This window comes from Podarcis filfolensis (assembly GCF_964270895.1).
Source record: "Podarcis filfolensis genome assembly, chromosome: 12".
NCBI classification, from domain to species: Eukaryota; Metazoa; Chordata; class Lepidosauria; order Squamata; family Lacertidae; genus Podarcis; species Podarcis filfolensis.
Genome location: NC_139614.1, coordinates 38,121,915 through 38,142,759, shown reverse-complemented (window position 1 = coordinate 38,142,759; position 20,845 = coordinate 38,121,915). Strand labels below are relative to the sequence as shown.

Here is a 20,845-nt window from a genome sequence, read left to right as displayed (position 1 = left end):
GTTTTAGCCATGTGCATGATTACATCAACAAATCAAGCTGGGATCAAGACTATTGTGAAAGAAAAAGAAAAGTATCTCATTTTGGTGGCTGGAGACTTTCCACAGAAAAATTCACAGGTACTTTTCAACTAGTGGTATACTAATATAATATTTTAATATGCATACAGCATATTAAAAAGAAAAACTGGGCAGAATTACTTGTAAATGTCACCTTATCTGGATGAACATTTTGCTTGATTACATAATTGCTGAACACCAGAGAGAATTAGCTGTGCTTAAGTTTCACCGGAACCAGAAAAAATTATTTTCTGGACCAATTGATTTAAATGTGATTTATATATGGGTCCCAAAAACTCAGATGGGCATAGTCTGTCATTTATTGTGGTCTCAGCCAACCTCCCGAATCTTCCAGCAACTGGAGAGAGGATCTTCTTTAATTTGCTGGGTACAGAGGAGATAAGAAACACTTTCTTTTCTTTTTCCAAACAGCGGGGCAAATGCAAGTTTGGGGAAGGGTGCTGCCAGGTGTTCTACTTAGCAGATGACTGGGACACTTGTTAGTGGCAAATGAGTTTGCAGCCACTGCTGCATTTAAGTGTGAGTCACTTTCCCTGGGTTGGAATCAACAGCGCTACTTTTTAATATATATTTCAAGTAGCAGTAATTCAGTAGCTAAAACTCTGTTGGTTTTCATTGTCAAAAACTCCACATCATTAGATGAAGTTCACAAGCAGGAATCTGTTGTTTTTAGTCAAATGACTAATACAGCTAGTCCTCAGGAATGGTATGTGAAAATATTTTGCTTGTTCCTTTCAGCCACACTTCCCACTGATCATATTCAAGAGAATTATATTCGTGAAGTGCGAGACGTCATTTTTTCATTTGTCTACCCTACACCATTTAAATCCAGAGTTCTGCTTGTAGCTGTCTCAAAGGTTAGGCTTCATTTTATTTATTTGGAATTCCTCTAACTGTGTGATGCAAGGTTGCTGATTTGAAGCTTTTAGAAAATATTAGGAATCTGTTGAGTACACAAAATTTAAGCTGCATAGCATATTGAATAGAATTATATTGCGGCCCAGTTTGCATTGGGGGTATTGAATTTCTACATTCATCATTCAGCTCCTTGCCAGAAAACTTTCTAGAACATTTGCAAAGATCCCTTAAAATTCCCCCACCTCTGCACTGGTGGAACTCAGTGCATAGCACACTGGTGGAACTCAGTGCATAGCACACTGGTGGAACTCAGTGTGTAGGACGTAGGTGTGGAAGTAATTATTCTTTATCTTACAGAAGAGATCAAACACCACCCTTTTTTGTTCTTTCTCACCTGCCTTTTCACTTCAGATCAATGCCCCAAGGCTTCAAACTGAGTAATTTATTGAGTTTACTCAAGTCCAAAGCTCCAATGACACACGAAAGATTTGTACTGCATGTATTCCAGCTCAGAAACACCTCTGGGGTTCATGTGTTATTCCTGCCTCCTTCCCTTCTCATGCAACAGGCATGTCCAACTCCCAAGAGACTGCAATCTACTCCCACTGTAAAAAAACCTGGCAGTGATCTACCCATTGGATTGACCAAAGTTGTTGAGCTTTTTGGGGGGAGGAAGACCCAAAGTTATGGCTACCAGATGTCCCCGTTTTCCAGGGACAGTCCCCGGATTTACAAATCAGTCCCTGGACAAAATCCGTCCCTGGAATGTCCCCTGATTTCATTTAATGTCCCCGGATTTATATTTTAAGTGTTGTAGATTTATTAGTAGGGAATGAATGTTGCGTGATTGGTTCAACGGCACAAGACACATCATATGGGGACTTCCGGCGAGGCAAAATGGCAGGCGCCACAGCAGCGAGTAGCTCCTGAAACCAGCCAGAGCCAGCTGTGCTACCCGGCTGGCTCTGGGCTGCTGAGACCGCCACTGCCAAGGGGGAACCGGGGACACCTGGTGCGTCAACTGGGGGAACCGCTGACCACCCCACCCCCCGTGACCCAAAACGAGCTGGGAGTGAGAGCGCCCGGCCACCTGCCCAGTGGCATTCTGGGGCCAGGAAAACCCCGGAGCTGACGCAGGGAGAAGGAGGCACTGCACCTCTCTTCCTTGCTGTTTAGCACTACACCTGCATTGGAGTTTTCACCACAGTTAGCACCAAACCAGTTTGCAACCACAGGTGAAAAAAAGATTTTTGAAAAGGTGTGATGCTAATCAGCATTGTTTCCAAAATAAAAGGGGAGGGGGAAAGGTCTCTATTAGAGGGGAAGAGGGGTGTGTGAGCCCAGTGAGTGCGCTCCCAATCTCCTTAATTTTTATGGGGCCTGATTTACATATTCCACAAGCTGTTGACAGAAAGGATGCTATTCTTTTTTTACTATAATTACAACTAAGAGGAAAAGAAAAAGACTACACTGCTGGTGGAGTACAGAGAGGAGATGCCACATGGCTCTTTGGCAACTGTTGTGCTGAAAATGTGACATGAATTTCCATTTGAGTCTGGGTGCATCACTTTTTGTGTATTATAAGGTAAAGGGACCCCTGATCATTAGGTCCAGTCGTGGCCGACTCTGGGGTTGCAGCGCTCATCTTGCTTTATTGGCCGAGGGAGCTGGCGTATAGGTCAAGTGGCCAGCATGACTAAGCTGCTTCTGGCGAACCAGAGCAGCGCACGGAAACGCCGTGCTTTACAATTCTCATCCCATTAAGCCCACACAGTAATCCTATGAGTGCAGCTGAGGACACTGAACTTTAGCACTGGAGGTGCTCCAGTTTCTCACATAATTGCAAACCTATTGCAGTGGCTAAATACAGTGCCCAACTGTTGCTAACCTTGCCCTAAACAATAGATGGATTCAGCTCACTGTGTTCTTGATAAATAGAATGTGTGTTATGAGAGGAGGGAGGAGTAGCAGCTGGGGAGATAGATATAGATATAAAAAATCACTAATTAAGTGGCATTTCCAACTATAAGGAATGTCTTTTGTATTCTAAGTGATTTCTGTGTTGTCATTCTCCATCCAGGAAGTCTTGGAAGATATTTTGGACCTGGATATGTCCATCTCAGACTCAGAGGACTTTATACAGCTTGTCACTGGTGCAAAAATTGCCTTGGGATCTCTGCCTCTGGCCCACAGATATGGTGGCCATCAGGTCAATAATAAATCTTGCTCTATCTTACCTGAGCTTTAGCTCCTCTGCCTTGACTTACAGTCTGCAAATATTTCAGGAATTCCATCTCTGATTCCTATTATTGCCATACTTCTCTGTTGGGTTGAAATAACGACAGACAGGTAGTGAGTGTCATCTGGGAGGCATCTCTCGAGCAAGTCTCGGGGAGTCCCTTTTATTGAATATTACAGCATTGCCACAAATGTGCTTATTGCTGATTGGTTAACACAAATACAAAGCAAAGGTTGCATTAATCACCAATAGATTAAGGACTGGGAAAGGGAGCACAGAACTAGACAGGCATGAAAACCTCCTTATTAAACTTTTACTAGTGATTGATATAGCATTCATCCGTAGATGTGGTCAACTATGCATTAAGAACAAGTCAGGTATGAACTCGATGTGAACTGAACATTCTAGGAATGTTTCAGCTTAGAACGGTTTGCACAGCATCATGTGCAGGAGCGAAGCGTGAGAGCAAGACTTCCCATCAGGCCACAGTCATGTATAGGATCATAGCATCCAGCATCCCATCACTTCTCTGTCATGATAGAACAGAACAAAATATAACTTGGCTAACCCCGCTCCAATCTGTTGCTATGTCTCTGAAGCATGCTTGTAGGAAATTTGCAGGACTTGTTTTTCTAACATGTTGAATCTCACCATCACCAGAAGATTTAGGAATGATTTTCCAGTTATAAATCTGCTGTAAATAATACTGAATAGTGACTGGGATTTTTTAATTTCTTCTTTCCTTGTTAGTTTGGTAGCTGGGCAGGTCAGCTGGGTGACGGAAGAGCCCATTTGATTGGTGTTTATACAAACAGGTACTGCATTCTTCTTTTTGAATAGTTGGTCTCTAAATGATATATGGCTGGCACTGATCTTTCAGAAAGTACATTAAGAAATATTACTGCTGATAATTAAAATACTTGGGCTGGAATAACTTACTGACCAAACACAAATGCTGTGATTTGCTGTTTGTTCTGATTTAAAGCTAAGGATCAGGTTTTGTGGCTGTCAAATCCCTGGCTCCAAATGAATTAGGTGCTGGTTTCTCACAGACACGCACTTTACACCCACCCTCATCAGCTGACATCACCATCCATCCAAGTGATTGGCAGGTGATTTTTTTTTTTTTAGGGTAACCAAATTCATTGAGCTTTGTTGAGGCGAATTCCAAGACATGTCCTGGAAAATCAGGGCGTATGGCAGCCCTACCCAGCCCCTGATTTATAGTGTTCATGGCTAAGGGAAGATTTAAACCTGGGACTTCCAGGCTCCCATCCTTACCTACTGCACTGTATCAGTTCTCAATATTACTAATGCCAATGGTTTTTTGCAGGTTTGGTGACAGCTGGGAACTGCAGCTGAAAGGTTCAGGAAGGACTCCGTACTCTAGGTTTGTCATGTGTTTTGTGTATTATTCTGTATTCACCCCTGATAGCTCTTGGTCTTGTTTCTGTTTGAAACCTTTCATTTCAATGGCCACCTTAAAAAACCATCCCAACCTCAAAGCACAATATTATCTGTCTGCGTGAAATTGTAGCACGTAGCACCCCTTTGTTCAAGTCATCAGGAGCAAAAGAATTTTGTCTTATGTTTTGACGATCACGGGCATAACCTGTTTATTTATTTAAGAAGGACTAGATAAATTAATGGGGCTTGGTCAGTTAGTCAGCATTAACCGTGATAGCTAGAAGGCAGCATACCTTTTAATGTTAACTACCAGGAGGTAACATCATACCAGTTTTGGGAAGCTCTTACTGTCTTGCGTTGCCCAGGAATTAGGGGAAATCACATTAAGGCTGAGCAGAGAACTATAGGAGTCCTGAGGGTTTTGGAGGATTTGTGGAGGTATGCAGGTTCTTTATGGTCTAGATATGTAAGTGGGGTAGGGCCAGGGGAGGGTGTAATGTAACACCTGATTTCATTTGAACATGTTTCTTAGGGTGATGTTAGTTGCACACTTGCTATTTTTTTAAGAGCTGAAACTGCTATTCTCTGGTAGAAATAAGGATTCACATGCCACTTTTAAATTCCTGCTTTATATGATGCCTATGCCTGGGAAGAGGTTTCCAAATGTTTTTTGCTGAAACAAGTTTAGCCTAGCATGGTAAATTAAAACATCAGGAGCTGGAAGATAGTTCAAATGATAAAGACCGCTTAGCAGTAAGTGGTGGTTGCAGCCCAGCGTGGACCACAGTGGTGCCAAAGCATTCGCTGATTTCAGGTGCACACCCAATGCCTATGCCAAGACCTACTTACATAAGTAATCAATAAAGTTGTGGCCTATTTAATCCCAAAGCGGTTGTCCTGTGATTCTTTCCTCTTCTCACGTTAGCTTATGAAACCTAGCTTATAAAAATAACTACCACGCTTCCTTCTCTGCAAGCTCCCTGTTCTGTTTTGTACCACATGCTGTCTTCTAAATTGTGCAAAGCAGGGTAATTTTGGGGTGAATTGGACTTTCAGCTGTTTGATTTTACCGGCCTGCATTTCCTGAGCATCGCTCAGATTCGCTCAGGGCCTACGGTGCCAAACATTACATGTAACTAAGGATAGGTAAATTGATGCCATCTTCGCAAGTTTTCTCTTTTCTGGAATTTCACATTAATCTACAAACTTTTTAAAAAAAGGTTCTCTCAAAATCCATTTATAAATATGTATTTCCTATTTTTCCTACTTAAGAGGAGATCTTTAGCCCAGTTTTTAACTGGCTTTCTGTATAGAATTACATAGAATCATGGAATAGGAAGGAACCACGAGGGTCATCTAGTCCAACCCCCTGCAGTGCAGGAATCTCCTGCCCAACACAGGACTCGTACCCACAACCTTGTTTTAAACTGTTTAATAGCATGTGCTTTTGTTTTCTTAATACACTTTTCTTGTTTGGTGATTGTAATATTTTTATTAGTTTTATAATTGTATACTTTATTGTTGTGATCCACCCTGGGACCTTGCAGTGAAGGACGGGTAATAAATCTAATAAATAAATATTATTTTTAAATATGTGTTTCGATGTGTTTAAATTTTCATGAAATGCATTGCAGCATTTGGAGAAATGTGAAGTCTGTGGATAGCTGATCCACGCATTAATCCGAGAGATGTTGATCATATCACTTCGTACAGGAAGTTGCCAAGATGAAGTTCCTCAATCATCCCTATATCAGAATTCCTTGCCCACTCAAGCATTTTCTTTTTTTCTTTTCCTAATTCAAAAGGAAAGGGTATTGTTTATATTCCTAGTTTTCCTCTCCATAGGAATGGGGACGGCAGAGCTGTGCTCCACTCTTCTGTTCGAGAATTCTTAGGAAGTGAAGCTATGCATTATCTTGGAATTCCTACAAGCAGAGCAGCTAGGTACTGTATCCATGTTTGTACTTTCTTTAGAACCTGATCTGATGCTTACTTGATTCCACTGACATCAGGAGGAGATCACTCATGTACTTTTTACAGTAAGTGTCTTGCGGGCTTTTTGGCTTGCGCCTGAGAAATCCAATCTGCCTTCTGCTCAATCTTTGTAAATATGAAGTAGATTTTGTTTGTATGAGTGTTGTGCTCACCTGCCAGGTACAGTGTGTGATGTAATTTTTGATGGGGTGCAACGTATTCATTTACTGCCATTTTGTGACCATCGTTTTGTTTAGCTTTTACACTTTTCACAAAGTTAAGAAGAGTTCGCAAACAGCAGCTCCACGCTACTTCACTGCAACTCCATCTAATATTGCACTTACACCATGTGAGATGCCTTGCTATTGTTGCCGAATTGTTAAGTATGTGATATTGCTGACATTCGGGGGGCATTCAGTATGTGGTTATGAAGGCCCTTTCTGATTGCCTGTGCAGGTTTTTGGCTTGCTGAGAACATGCAGAACTCTCTCTCCAGCATCAATCAGGAAACAACTTTTTGCTTGTAGAAGAGACCCTTTACAAATGACCTATTGGAAAACCTGCTTAATTGCTTCGGCAGAAGGTCTTGCAAACTCAGTGACTGATGCAAAACCCATGAGGCTGTCTGGATGAGCATGAAAGCTTGTAGTAGTGTTACAACCCTCGTTGGAAGATGCTGTGACAGGCTGTTTGTTTCAAAGACAATAGCCAGCGTGAACTTGGTGTACCAAGTTCGCTGAGTTCAGGAGATTGCTTGGCCTTCGTGCTTAGCCTGCTGTTGTTGAAACTCTCGGTGTCCTGGTAAGGCCGTGTGGGGGAGGAGGGCAGTACTCCAGAAAGCTTTCCAGACTTCTTTTCATAAATATTTAACTCAAATAACCCCAGCTGATCGCTAGATTGCTGGCAATAGGAAGCTGTCATATCTCAGCTCTTACGGTTAATTGACAACGTTCTTGCTGAGTCTTGGCAGAAGTGTGGGAAAGAGCATGTAATTTATCCAAGAGCACCCTGGAGATGGGCCCACTCTATTAGCTCTGTGTTCCTGTGTTGCCAACAGGAAGCTCCATTCACAGAGTGATGCTAGAAGGGAAAACATTCTTATGCGGAACCTTCATGCTTTGAAGATTGGGGTTTCTGGAACAGAGTACAGGAAATCAGTGGAGTGAAGCAGTACACATGGTGTTGGGTGATGAATATTCATGGTGTACTCCAGACCGATCATAGGATGCTTAAGCACTGCAGATGTTGGGAGCTGGGAGCAAGGAAGATGTTTTCCCCAAAACTTTAGCATTTGTTTTTAGGCATCTGTGATGACATCTGCCTCTATCTGCACCTGTTCTTATGAGACGTATGAACTGGTGCATCTGCCAGTGTGCTTCTATGGCCAGAGTACTGGTTTTGAAAGCTCCAGAACTTGAAGTCCCATCTTCCTTATAGCTTCACTTGGAGGCCTTAGGCAAGCAAACTGCAAAACCAGGTCAGGAAGCAGCGCAAAGGCTGTGCACCGCCATCCCGCTGCCCCCCAAGCTTGTGGGGCTGGCCGTGGGGGGAAGCGCTGCTTCTTGTTCCTTGTTCACTGTTTGAAACCCTGAAAAGCGGCTCCCAGTCAGTGTAGGCAATGCTAGCTAGATTGACCAGTGGTCTGACTCAGTTTAAAACTGCTTCTTATGTCAAGCAACTTTAAGGTGTTTCATACTAACGGCTCATTTTCTCTTTTTGCACAGTTTAGTTGTGAGTGACGACGACGTGTGGAGGGATCGGTTCTACAACGGGAATGTTAAGAAAGAAAGAGGTATCTCCTGCATTTCAGATTACTATTTGGAATACTGTCATTGTATCAGACTCATTTATAAGAAAATACAAAACACAGTTATATAGGAAAAAGAAAAAGAATGAAGAAAGAAGAACCAAGAAGACCCTTTATCACATTTATGTGGTACAGTTCATATCATTTATCCACACATAGCAAGGCAGATTCCCCCAGCTCTGACCTGGGTCTCCCAGTCTCCCACCCTGAGAGAGCTTTCCTACCCTGCCTTTTTTTGCAGGTACTTCCCACCTTCAACTGTCTTGTTCCTGTGTGTACCCTCCTTAATTCACAATAAAGGAATCTTGTTATAAGCTAAAAAGAAAAAGGAACTCCTGCCTCCCTAACAGTTATCTATAAAAGCATTTATTCTAAATATTCAACATATGCACTCCAGAATAATCACAGCTGCATTTAAAATCCAGTCTTTTTTCCCCCTTCAGCAAGATGGCACTTTACCTAGATTTCCCTCCCAAGCCAAGCTCTTAAGATTTTAACCACTCAGACAGCACAGTAGGACTCTCACAGTAATTTTCTAATAATGCAAATTAGTATTCATCCAGTTTCTATGTCCAGTTTCTTATAAATCCTTTTTAAAACAGTTCCAACTGATCTCGGCCAAGCCATGATCCAAAATTATTGTCTGTTTTAGACTGTTTTGTTTGCTGGCTGCTGCTTCTTTGTATGCTACTGTTCTCTTATATTTGTCATCTTTGAAAGTCATCACTTGGCAAAGCCATAGTTAAGATTAACCACAGTATAGAGTTCAGATGTATTGCTAACCTGTGATTAATCAAAAGTTAAAAGAGACAGCATGTACAGGCTCCATCCATTGACGTGAGTGGGCAAATCTACAAGCACAGAAGTTCTGAATGCAAATGGAAGCACATCTAGGGCTCTGGAACAGAGTGCATTTTTATTTATTGACATGCATATACTTGTATTTCAGGTGCTATAGTTCTGCGTGTTGCCAAATCATGGTTTCGAATAGGATCATTAGAAATTTTAGCTCATTCTGGAGAACTGGATTTGTTAAGGTTAGAATGAAAGTATTTATTTATTGGATCAGTTTTTACTTCTGGATAATTTAATAAAATAGTGGGGTTCTAAAAGGCTACATATGCACAGGGACCTTTCAGTCTTCCCCTTCTTAACATAGGCTTGTGCATCTCCTGAAAATCTGGTCCAGAAGATTAGGGGAGATTAGAGAGGCATTCTATGATGTACAGGGGACTGCCACCATATGGGAATATTAGAATACACACACACTTGCATGGGGCAGTGCATGGAAATGCTTAGCACTCACACACAGGCCTCTTTGGATCCTGACCAATATAAATGTTGAAAAGAACTTCAGAGTTTTAGATACCAGTTCTTTGACACACACACACACACACACACACACGTGTACCTGCATCCTGTTTTTAGGCAAGCAGGCGTTGGATAGATTTTCAGCCCTCCAAAGTACTAATTTATGGGCACATGCAATTCCATTTTAAATTGTGGAATGCCTTTCACAATACAGAGTTATTGTAAAAAATGTGTTTGGCAAATATTTTTCCCTGTATAGAGGCCATTGCATATACTTGATACTATGTTTTCCATGAGTCAGTGTTGAAATAAGCATTTACAACTACTGCAAATTCTTGTATGGCCTGTAAAGTTACTGATATTATTGGCTTTTTTATGAGATACTAAAGGGCTCGCATTCATCCACTGGGTTTTTTTTGGTTTTTTTAAATAGCACAGGCGTCCCCCTCCCTCCTCCAACTCAGTGGCATTTCAGTTGTGTTTTACAGCTCCTCTCAGTTTCAAAAGTCTTTTGTCATGCTGCAGTTCAAAAACATCCAAGTCCAGAACACCCATAGCCAAGTGGAACAGATTGAGCACTTGGATCCTGACCCAAAACAATTTGTTCAACTGGATATGGATTGTTGCATGGATTCAAACATAGAAGGCTAGAAAATTTCCAAGAGCCAGCATCAGATTTTTAGGTACCAGTCTTGTACAAGGAGTGGGGAAATGCAAAACATTTAGTTGATAGTTCAATACAGTAGTATAAAATGTAGTGCTAGCAGCCACCTGGGTGTTAACTCTCAAAAGTCTCCAAAACCACACTGCTGTTCCATCCCAATAAGATATAAAATCTCACTTAAGGGAACCACATGTGGCTAAAAACTTAGTATGGACTTGCAATCTGGCTATAGAAAAAATGCTTCTTATTCAAGAGTGTATACAGTGGTACCTCGGGTTAAGTACTTAATTCGTTCCGGAGGTCCATTCTTAACCTGAAACTGTTCTTAACCTGAAGCACCACTTTAGCTAATGGGGCCTCCCGCTGCCGCCGTGCCGCCGGAGCACGATTTCTGTTCTCATCCTGAAGCAAAGTTCTTAACCCGAGGTAATATTTCTGGGTTAGCGGAGTCTGTAACCTGAAGTGTATGTAACCCGAGGTACCACTGTATTTCCTACAACCCAATTTAACTTTTATAGGTAGGCGTAGGCACCTAAAGAAATATTTCCAAGTATCAGATATAATCTTAAACAGGGTAATTCCTTCAGTGTTGTTTCGAAATTGTCTTTGATGGAAGAAACTTTTCATTTGTAATTATAGGATGCTGTTAGACCATGTCATAGATGAGCACTTTCCATCAATAGACATGAATGATTCAAACAGATATCTGGTAAGTCTTTGTGCTTCTGCGAACACAGCAACGGCAACAACAAAAGAAGAATATGTAATCTATGATTTATTGACAAATCCAAACTTGCCTTCAAATTGAAAAGGCATTAGAACTTAGTGTATGCTGTCTATTATCTCTGTTTAATATGTATTTAGCAATAACATATAAAGAATGCAAAAGTGACATCATCTCTATCCAGGAGGTTTACAGTTTATGGGCCACACCAGACATGATGTGGGAAAAGCATGATCAGTTTCATCTTGTTTATTTATTTTTATTACAAACCCCAGTTAGCCCTTTGAAGAATGTGGAAGTAGCACTGGGGGGGGGGGGATTGTTTAACTTCATCTTGGACACTGTTTTCTCAGGGCTCATCCACATTCTCTTTGTCCTGTTCCCGCTACCCTACCCCAATTTGTCCTGTGATTTCTAGACACAGGAAACCTGCCTGACAATTGTTCCAATTCTGTGGTAAACAGCAGGTCTTTTCAAGGAAAGCTGCAGGACAAAAGGAAAACCTATTGGACCTGAGCCTAGAAATTATGGGACACGTGGAAGTGTAAATGACCCCCCGGTCTCAGCTTCTTCTTCCCCTGTGAAAAGCAAAAACCCTGCTCTTAGTTTTCCTGGGACTGCAGAACTGAAGGACAACACAGCTCCACGTTGTGTCTAAACCACTCTTGAAAAATATATTTGTACGTTTCCCCATCTTGGGCCCTGCACAATTTTCTTAAAGCAACTTTCATGGTAAAATTGTGTTTGATTTCAGGCCTTCTTCTCTAGAGTAGTGTCTGAGATTGCAGGTCTGATTGCCTTGTGGATGTCGGTAGGCTTTGCTCATGGTGAGATATGTTTTTGGTACTGTGTTGTTGCTTTGTGAGTGAAGGGTATGAAATATTTAGATTCTGTTGAAAAATACAAACAGGGTGTAGTCTTTCCCAGCCCCCCCAAACCTACATAGTGAGCCTCTTTATAATGAGTCAGATCATTGGTCCAGTACGGTCTGCACTGACTAGCAGTTGCTCTCCAGGACTTCAACAAAGGTCTCTCCTAGCCTTATCTGGAGAAGCCAGGGATTGAACCTGAGATCTTTTACATGCACAGTCACAGCCCTTTCTTACAACCTGGTGCCTGGCTGGCGCCTCATTCCTGAAGAGTGTGTGTGTGTGTGTACTCATTAGTTGTTTTCAGCCATTTTGGGACACACATCGGGAGGGTGTCAAAATGGTTGACTAATTATGTGAATAAACCAGATTTGCATGGAATAAAACTAAATTAAGAAAAACATGTTGGACTGGATCCAACATAAACTAGTTGTAGGTTGGGGTCCATTGAAATTAGTGGGATTTAAGTTCATATTGACTTATCTTTTCACATTGATTTCAGTGGGGCCCTAACTTTAAGCTGTTTACAGTTAAGGAAAATACAACATTGTCCTTTTCTAGTAAGGTTGGGAAAAAATATCTATTGGAAAATGGGATTGTACCTCAAGTACAATGTTTGCAAAAAACATACTGCTCATTCCATGTAGAACTATGTAATAAGAATAATTTATTTTTTATATGCCCCTGCATTTATTGCCCCATCCATGCTGGGCAGTTTAACCGTAATAATAAACTACTTCTTAACTATGGAATGGAGGAATGAACCTGGTTTCTAGACTGTAATTCCTGGAGAAATCTTTCAGATGGTAACACACATTTCATTTATATGAAATCAGCATTTTCTGGGATATGACATCATGCTGTTTAGATGGCAATGTTGGTCAGTTTCGAGACTGTTTTTATTATGGATTCATGCTTTTGTGTGTGTGTGTAGTGATAGATAGATAGATAGTTTTTGTTTTTTGTTTTTTTATTATTTTTTATTGCATATTGTGTTGTAAGCTGCCTTATTTTCCAATATGGAGGAAAAGCATACCTGAAATAAATAAACGTTGTTTAATTTTTAGGTGTGTGCAATACAGATAATTTCAGCCTGTTAGCCATAACTATAGATTATGGTCCATTTGGTTTTATGGAGTCTTATGACCCAGGTATGTATAGCCTAAGTGACTGCAGTATTATTTTGGGGATATAAAGTAGTAAATAATTTAAAAATTACAGAATGTGACTAGATCTGTATGCATTCACTTATAATGCATTGTTTCTTTAATTTCTGGGCTTTATACGGATTTGAGCAGTAAAAGGATTTAATAGGATTGGAAGAACTGGAGGAGAAAGGTCAAGGAGATGGGAGTAAGAACTGCTGTTGTGAAGGATCTCTGTTTTGTTTTTCTGCATTTGAAATAAGAAAATAACTCATTGCCATCTTTAAGCTTGTATGCTGACAACGTATCCTTTCCTTTGGCAAATATCAGACCTTGGCTAATCCAGTGTAAACTAATATCCTGGTGTTTAGAGACTTCTATGCAAAATATTTTAGTGCCTACAGGACTTTTTGTTAGTTGGCATCAACACAAAATACGAGTTTACTCAAATATGTTAAGGTTGGTTTTTTATTCTGAATACTACTTTGTTTCAGATTTCGTCCCAAACACATCTGATGATGAAAGACGGTATAAAATAGGAAACCAGGCAAATGTCGGACTGTTTAATCTGAACAAGCTGTTACAGGCTCTAAACCCTTTATTGGCTCCCAGACAAAAGCAGCTGTAAGTAATCCTTAAAAGTGTCTTCATGCTTAAAAGAGCTCGTGAGATGAGACATTCTTTAATGACCATATGTGCTAAACAAAAAAGGAGGGCTTTTGGGAAGTGGGGAGTTCGTTTTTTTAAACCAAATTATTATTATTATTTAGACCATGCTAGGCTTGCAAAAAAAAAAAAAAAAAGGAAAATAAAAGATGGCCTTTATGATGGGTGGTAAACGGTCTCTACATAATCACAGAGTTTTTTTCATAAACTGGGCCCCAGAATTGCTGCTGTCAGCCAATCTGGGAAGACAAAACAAAAACATCAGAAAGCCAGGCAAATCCAGGAGGCAGTTTTCATGCTAAAGGTTGTTGGCTGTGGGTTTGAGAGCCAAAAGGAAAAGAGGTCTTTAGATCACTAGTATTGTTATACGTTATGTGGCTGAAATGCTGCATTGGTTTTTCTAAGAAGAAAAGCCCAAGCGGCCTCATTATAATGAGATGTCACTACCTGGTGTGATAAGCAGTCAACATGTTAATACTCCCCTATCCGCTTTTTAAAAATTGATTTTTAATTTCAAGTAACAAAACATACTCATGCAGTCCCATAAGTGATATGATTCAAACTAATGTAGAAAAGCAGCACCAGGTCTTACATTTACTGACTTACATGTGCTTGATCTTGCAATGTAACAGCTTCACTCATTATATAATAGTGGCAACAACAAATTAAATGTGAAATGTATCTCATGTATTGTTTGGAAAATATGCAAAGACAAAAAAGCGCAATTCAGTTGCAAAGTAATGTGTTTCCCTTCAGAATAACAATATAAAATTTCTGATTTCTTTAAAAGAATGACAAAATAGAATTATAATCTGTGAGTTTTATACAAATCTAATTATTTTGCTGCAACATTTCACATTTTCTCTTAATAGGGCTTCTCAGTTACTTGAGGAATACCCAGAACAGTATTATAAACGGTATGTAATTGTTGGAACCCATCTTTTAAAAAGATGTCAGCATCTTAATTTTCAAAGAGTCTCTAGTTTTGTAATATTAATGCATTTATTTCCTTAACTTGCAGCTTCACAGAACTATTCAAAGCAAAATTAGGTCTCCTAGGCGACAATCAGGACGATAACTATTTGATTGCATTCCTTCTAAAAGTGAGTTTCTTTCCTTGGTTAAATATTTGAGTTGCCCTTTGACAGAAGAACTAAAGCTGAAACTGACAGAAGTCTTTTAATGTTTATTAGCTCATGGAAGATACAAAAGCGGATTTTACAATGACTTTTCGGGAGCTCAGTGAGATTTCAGAAGACCAGCTGAAGACTATCAGCATTCCTAAGGTATTTGAGGATACATGTGAAACGGTCCTTAAACTTGAATACATCATAATGACATTAAGAGAAAAGGCTCATTATATTTTTAAGATTCAATTGTGAAAGTAGGATTAGTTGGAGACTGAAACTGAAATTATGTGCAGGACTGGGTGAAAATGACTGGTTGGATAATGGGGCCTGCTTGTTTGTTTTGGGAAGAAAAGGGATAGCTGAGCTTAGTAAAACAGCTGCATGTTCCACTGTGGACATTTTTCAGTCTCTGTTTCCATGGCAGCGCATCATGCAGGAATCTGATAGGTAAGCCAAATGGTGGGGGATGGACGGACCATCATTTGCAATGACAGCTATTACGAAGATTTTGAAGGGTTTGAGAACTTATTTTTGTTAACTCACCTTGATCCCGTATTTTGGTAGTCTGTTTCTATTAATAGGTTTAGAATAGATTGGTCCCACAAGGTATTGAGCCTTCACCTTGTCTTGATTCTACTTGCCCAGTGCAAAGCTATTTGTACATTCCCCTCCATGCTAGATGGACTCTACAAAGGAATGCACAGTCTCACCATTAGCAAGAACAGAGTAATCCCTCAGTGTTGAGGAGCTTGAACTGTGGGCTGCTGGGGCACATATTGTCCCAGCACGAGTTTCTGCAGCTCAACAGAGTGTAGAGGTTCATATAAGTCTCTGCAACCTGGGAATGTGCCTAAACTCACTTCAACACATGGCCTGACATGTTCACCAGAAGCATAAAGAATATTTTGTCTACATGTTCTGTTTGAGCAATTGAGGGAAGTCACTATCATTGGTGGTGTGAAAGATGGAGCACTGGATACAATAAAAATACTAGCCCTAAGGATTACTCCCAGATGATAAGCTTTGTGATGCCAGATGTAATATCCTGCATGGTTAAAAGATCACCTGTTCCCAAACAAGGATTTTTTATATATTGAGAGAAAAATAAACATAGCTTATTCTGTTTTTTTGTGGAAAGAATTTGCCAGCGGCAAGTTATGTTCCCTTGCAGATAGTTCTTATTTCCAGAGAGGATCAATGGCCAAAATCCAGCACAGATATTGCAAGAATCATAAATCAATCCATCTTCCTTGCAAGAAGTTTTGCTTCCTCCCAAACCAGCATGTTTAACATTCATATACAGTACCCCAAAACAATTGGGATGCCTTCTTGTATGTCTTGTATTCCTTCATTTGATTTATAGGCAGATTTCCAACATATTTAAATTACTTATTCTGGGGAACTATTTTTTGCTAGTGTGTGATTTTTGCCTAGTGAAATGATTCCTGTAGCTTATAATACACAGAGAAACCACAGTTCCTGGCTTAAGGAACAGATTTTACCTTAGCTTGGTGCAGTGCTGTTGTAGATCACCAGAAATATTTGTGGAGAGTATATCACTGCTATATGCTACCCAAACTGCTGCATGTTATCCATATATTGGGAAGTGATGTGTGTATTATTATTGATGTTAAGTAATAGTGTGTGATCACTTATTTCCATGTAGGAATTTTGGGCTCTGCAAGATGTGGCTAAACACAAGCTTTTTTCCAGCTGGGTTGTGTTGTACCTCTTGAGGTTAAAAAGGTAAAGAAATGCAATTCTGGACACTTACAGGTGGAGGGAATTTCAAATTTCACTGGACTCCCCTTTCCCCCTCCCAGATCCCATATCAGGATCAGAACAGTTGTGTCGCTAACTCAGCACTCATCTTTCTATAATGGCTAGATATTAGCATTGGAGAAATAATCCTAAAATGTGTTTCTCCTCTGTGAAAATAATGTTGTTTTGATTTTTTTTTAAAGTGAGTGTGTAAACTGAAAAATATATGCATCAGATATCTTTATATCAGATGATCATACTCATTATTGACAGGTTGGTCCTTTGATTTCTCCCAACCCTGGCAAAAAAATACACAAATTCTAACCCAATTAATGCAAGCAGAAGAAATTCAATTAAGCAAACTTAGTAGTAATTATGAGAATGTTGAAGAGCTAGGATGGGAGGTGGGGAAGTGCAAAGAAATAATACCAGTAGGAATCAATCTTTCCCTTGTCCCACTGTGTTCTTGAAGTTCTTGGTTGGACTTGAAATAACTCCTGTCTGAAATCATGGTAGTTTTGTAGCATTGTCAGTGCTAGACTGACCAATGGCTTAGCTGTCTATAAGGCAACTTAGGGTTTTGCTGATAATACCCTTTGGTCTATCCATGCCAGTCATCAAATCCATATAAAAGGATCTGTAAGAAAAGCATCCCTCATGATTCTCCCCTCCCCAACCACCCAGATTTACAAATTTGAGCATTTTCCTTCCCAACAATTGATACATATTTTTTGGAGTTGCCTTTCGGTGGGCAGTGCATGTTCAAGTCTGTGCATTGTGTATTAAGTGTTTTATGTATTACTTTGAGACTTCTGTATGAAATAGACTGAATATTTAAACCAGTAGATTCCATAGGCATATTCAGTGCTTTTTTTCTGGGGGTACGCAGGGGTACGCATACCCCTAAACATTTTGTGAATCTTTGTACTTTTGTCCATTTACTGTATTTATTTTTTCCAATTTGAACTATAAAATGGTGGGTTTCTTGAGCCAAAATGAGAGTACCCCTAAATATTTTTAAAGAAAAAAAGCATTGGGCATATTCCGTGATCATCAGTTTCTGGTCATGAAGAATATAAACTGTTGTGAAACCTGCATAATTCATTTTTCCATACTTTATAATGATGCATTTTTGTGAATACTTTATTAATGTTTTTTTTTAAAAAAAATAGCAAGCAGTGTATCAGTTAAATGCAGAATTGTAGACATGGGACAGAGGCTGTGGTTCAGACATAACAATCTTAGTAAACCATGATTTATTAAGATCAGAGCCTTATCAAGTATTCTAGTTAATAAGTCAAGCTTTAGCCACGGTTTTCCAGTTCAGGTGTAATGCCGCATGTGATTGAAACAAACATTAATGGAAGCACTAAGGCTGCTGAACAAGGGGAAAGACAAAGGAGAAGTGCCTGGGCCTGGTGCTTATTCTCAGTGTAATAAACCATAGTTTATCCACCTGAGATCAATATGTTTGAACCAGCCCAGAGCAAGAGGCACAAACTAATCTTTATGACCCTGTTTTGTGTGTACAATATAGGAATCCAGGTGATTCTGATTCCAAGCGAAGCAAAAGAATGACGAGTGAGTGAGTCAATAATTTATTTTCTTCTCAACAATTAAGTCACATGCCCTTCCTGTAGGCCAGATATTTCTTTCAATAGTTGTTTAACTGATGTGACAATACATTGGGTTTCCAAGCACCTTAGACTCTTGTGATTTCCATTCCTTGAGGGCAAACATGCCCCCCCACCATTCCTGAGTTCCCACCCACTTTACACCCATGTAGAATATGCCATGTTTGCAGTAGGTATCAGGCTGGGACCTAGTGTGCTAACATGTCACATATACCATATACTTGTTTCCCTAGAGCTAACTCTGCTGGGGTGGGACTTGAAAACCAGTAGCCCCTTCCTCTAGGCTCTCTTGAGACAGAAATAATTGCCAGTTTGGGGAAAGTGAGCGATTTTACAAGAAACCTGCCTCTGTGGCACACCAGTGTAGATCAGGCGTGAGGCACCGTTTGCCTTCCAGATTTTGTTGGACTACAACTCCCATGAGCCCCAGCAAGCATGGCTAATGGTCAGGATGATGACCAGCAACACATGGCAGTCCAAAGACTCCCCACACAATCTTCATCCTGCTGTGTTCACAACCATACTACCACCAGATTGGTTTTCTGGGCTTAGTGATTTAGTTATAAAACCTAATCTATCAAGACTAGACTACAGAGCTTTGCCTGACATCTTAGAGAGCACTGCTGGATCAGGTACACTGGACTGGATGGATCAGTGATCTCACTCGGTACATGACTCCTTATAACTTTGTCACTCGAGCTCCTAAGCCTGAATAACTCCAGATTTTCTGCACTAATTATTTCCCATGGGCTAAGGTGGTAAACATAAGGGTTGGTTGATTTATTTATTTATTTGAGCAGCACTCTGAAGCATTTGGGAAAATAGCTTTGAAAAGGAAAGCCTCATATAGCTATCATTATGCTACAGCTATATGTGCCTCTTAATGCTGCTTACCATATCGGATATAAAAAGAAACAGATTTGTCTTTCATCTCCAAAATTCATTCATCTGCCCTGCTGGCCCTGAAGAATAACAGGACTTAAAACACAGATAGTTGAGCAAGCACCATCGGGTATATATTAATGTTGTATATTAATGACATTAATCTGCCAGGATTGCAGGCTTGTATTGGTTTTTCATTCCATATCAGCTTCAGGATACCTCTAGGATCTTGGAATACCTCCAAAATCAGAGGCATTCATCATGTCACAGGGAACAATTGCAACAGAGGGCGGTTGCTCCCATGACTGGCTTCTGGGCTTTGCGTAGACATCTGTCCCAATATTACCAGACACGCACTTGATAACTGAAGTCTCGGTCTGTTTACAAGAATCTCCACTGATCCCACAATTCAGTGTAAACCTCTTCGTAGATGAGCATTTATTGTTCTGGTGGATAGATTTGCTGGTTTCATTTTCAAATGCTGTTTGACTTCTAAACCTAACCAGTTTGAGACGAGTTGGAGGAAAAAATAAGTCTGTTTCAGAGCCCCTCACCCCATCCAGGAGCTGTAACAAATCTTTGGTTGTGATTATGTTCCTCCCAAACATTTGTTACATACACCGTGAGCATTCTCGAGTGCCTTACTTGTTAAGTTTTAATTTAAAGGGATTTGAAAGTGGCCACCTTTGAACTTCTCTTTCTTTGACAAGTTTCTAGTGGTGGGAAAACAAAAGGTGCATTCTTTTGCTTAAGTTAAGAATGGGAAATCAGTGCTACTTTTGAAAAGTAAAGTTATATAAAAATTGTATAACCTAGAAATAAGGATTGAGGATGAAAGAAGCCTATCATAAATTGTCCCCTTTTAAATATTTCAGATTCAGGAAAACTTGGGAACACTCTTTTCTTGAACTAGTGCAGCTGTAAGTTGTTGTGTTGTGATAATACAGGCAATTTCACACTTAATTCTAGGCACTCTGAGAGTAGCAGGGTGGTGAAGGAGTTGTAAGCATGAATTTTTCTTCCTGTTTTAATGTCCATTTCTTTCAGATCCTTAATTACTTCCTCATATCAGTACTAAGAAAAGATGTGGATGCCAGTATAATAAATCTCAAGAGAAAAGCCCCTGCTGATTCTTTATATGTGCAAATAGATTCTTATTTTTGGCTACAGGTATAAATCCTAGGTACGTGCTCAGAAACTGGATGGCCGAGTCAGCTGCGCAAAAGGCAGAAAGGAATGACTTTTCTGAGGTATCTTGCTAACTTGCTTTAACTTTTAATGCTCAAGAGACTAAAGATACAGTCATCAAGGAATAGAAGCATAAACTCTACAAACTGTTGAGTGAAAAAACCGCTTAATTGTAACCTGTGTAGAAAAGTGTATATAATCATAGAATTGCACAGTTGGGATACCAGGGTTTGTTCTGTAGTTTTGTCTGTGTATAATGCTTTTTAAAAATAGTAATAATATTGTTTTACTTTCAGGTCCACCTCTTGCAGCAGGTTTTGCAGCACCCCTTTCAGAGGCAGGCAATGGCTGAGAGAGCTGGTTATGCACAACGCCCCCCTGCTTGGGCTAAAGACATTAAAGTCAGTTGTTCATCTTGATGAAAAGAAACTGAGATCAAGATTAAATGAAGGGGTATAGCCTTCAAGTAACACCAAACGACAATAAAAGGACACATTTAGAATTTTAA

General features: G+C 40.0%; 1 protein-coding gene across 1 annotated transcript; it reads left to right on the top strand.

The window, feature by feature from the left end:
• The first annotated feature begins 6 nt into the window (after window positions 1–6).
• LOC310746119 (protein adenylyltransferase SelO-like) lies at window positions 7–20,845 on the top strand. The gene is made up of 19 exons (XM_083579889.1): window positions 7–117; window positions 817–935; window positions 3,017–3,145; window positions 3,926–3,990; window positions 4,509–4,565; window positions 6,428–6,526; window positions 8,281–8,348; window positions 9,313–9,400; window positions 10,978–11,047; window positions 11,817–11,889; window positions 12,999–13,082; window positions 13,571–13,700; window positions 14,615–14,659; window positions 14,764–14,845; window positions 14,936–15,028; window positions 16,539–16,618; window positions 18,171–18,214; window positions 20,320–20,399; window positions 20,634–20,845. The coding sequence occupies exons 3-19, from the start codon at window positions 3,047–3,049 to the stop codon at window positions 20,754–20,756; spliced, it is 1,380 nt and encodes a 459-aa protein (XP_083436015.1). The 5' UTR covers window positions 7–117; window positions 817–935; window positions 3,017–3,046; the 3' UTR covers window positions 20,757–20,845.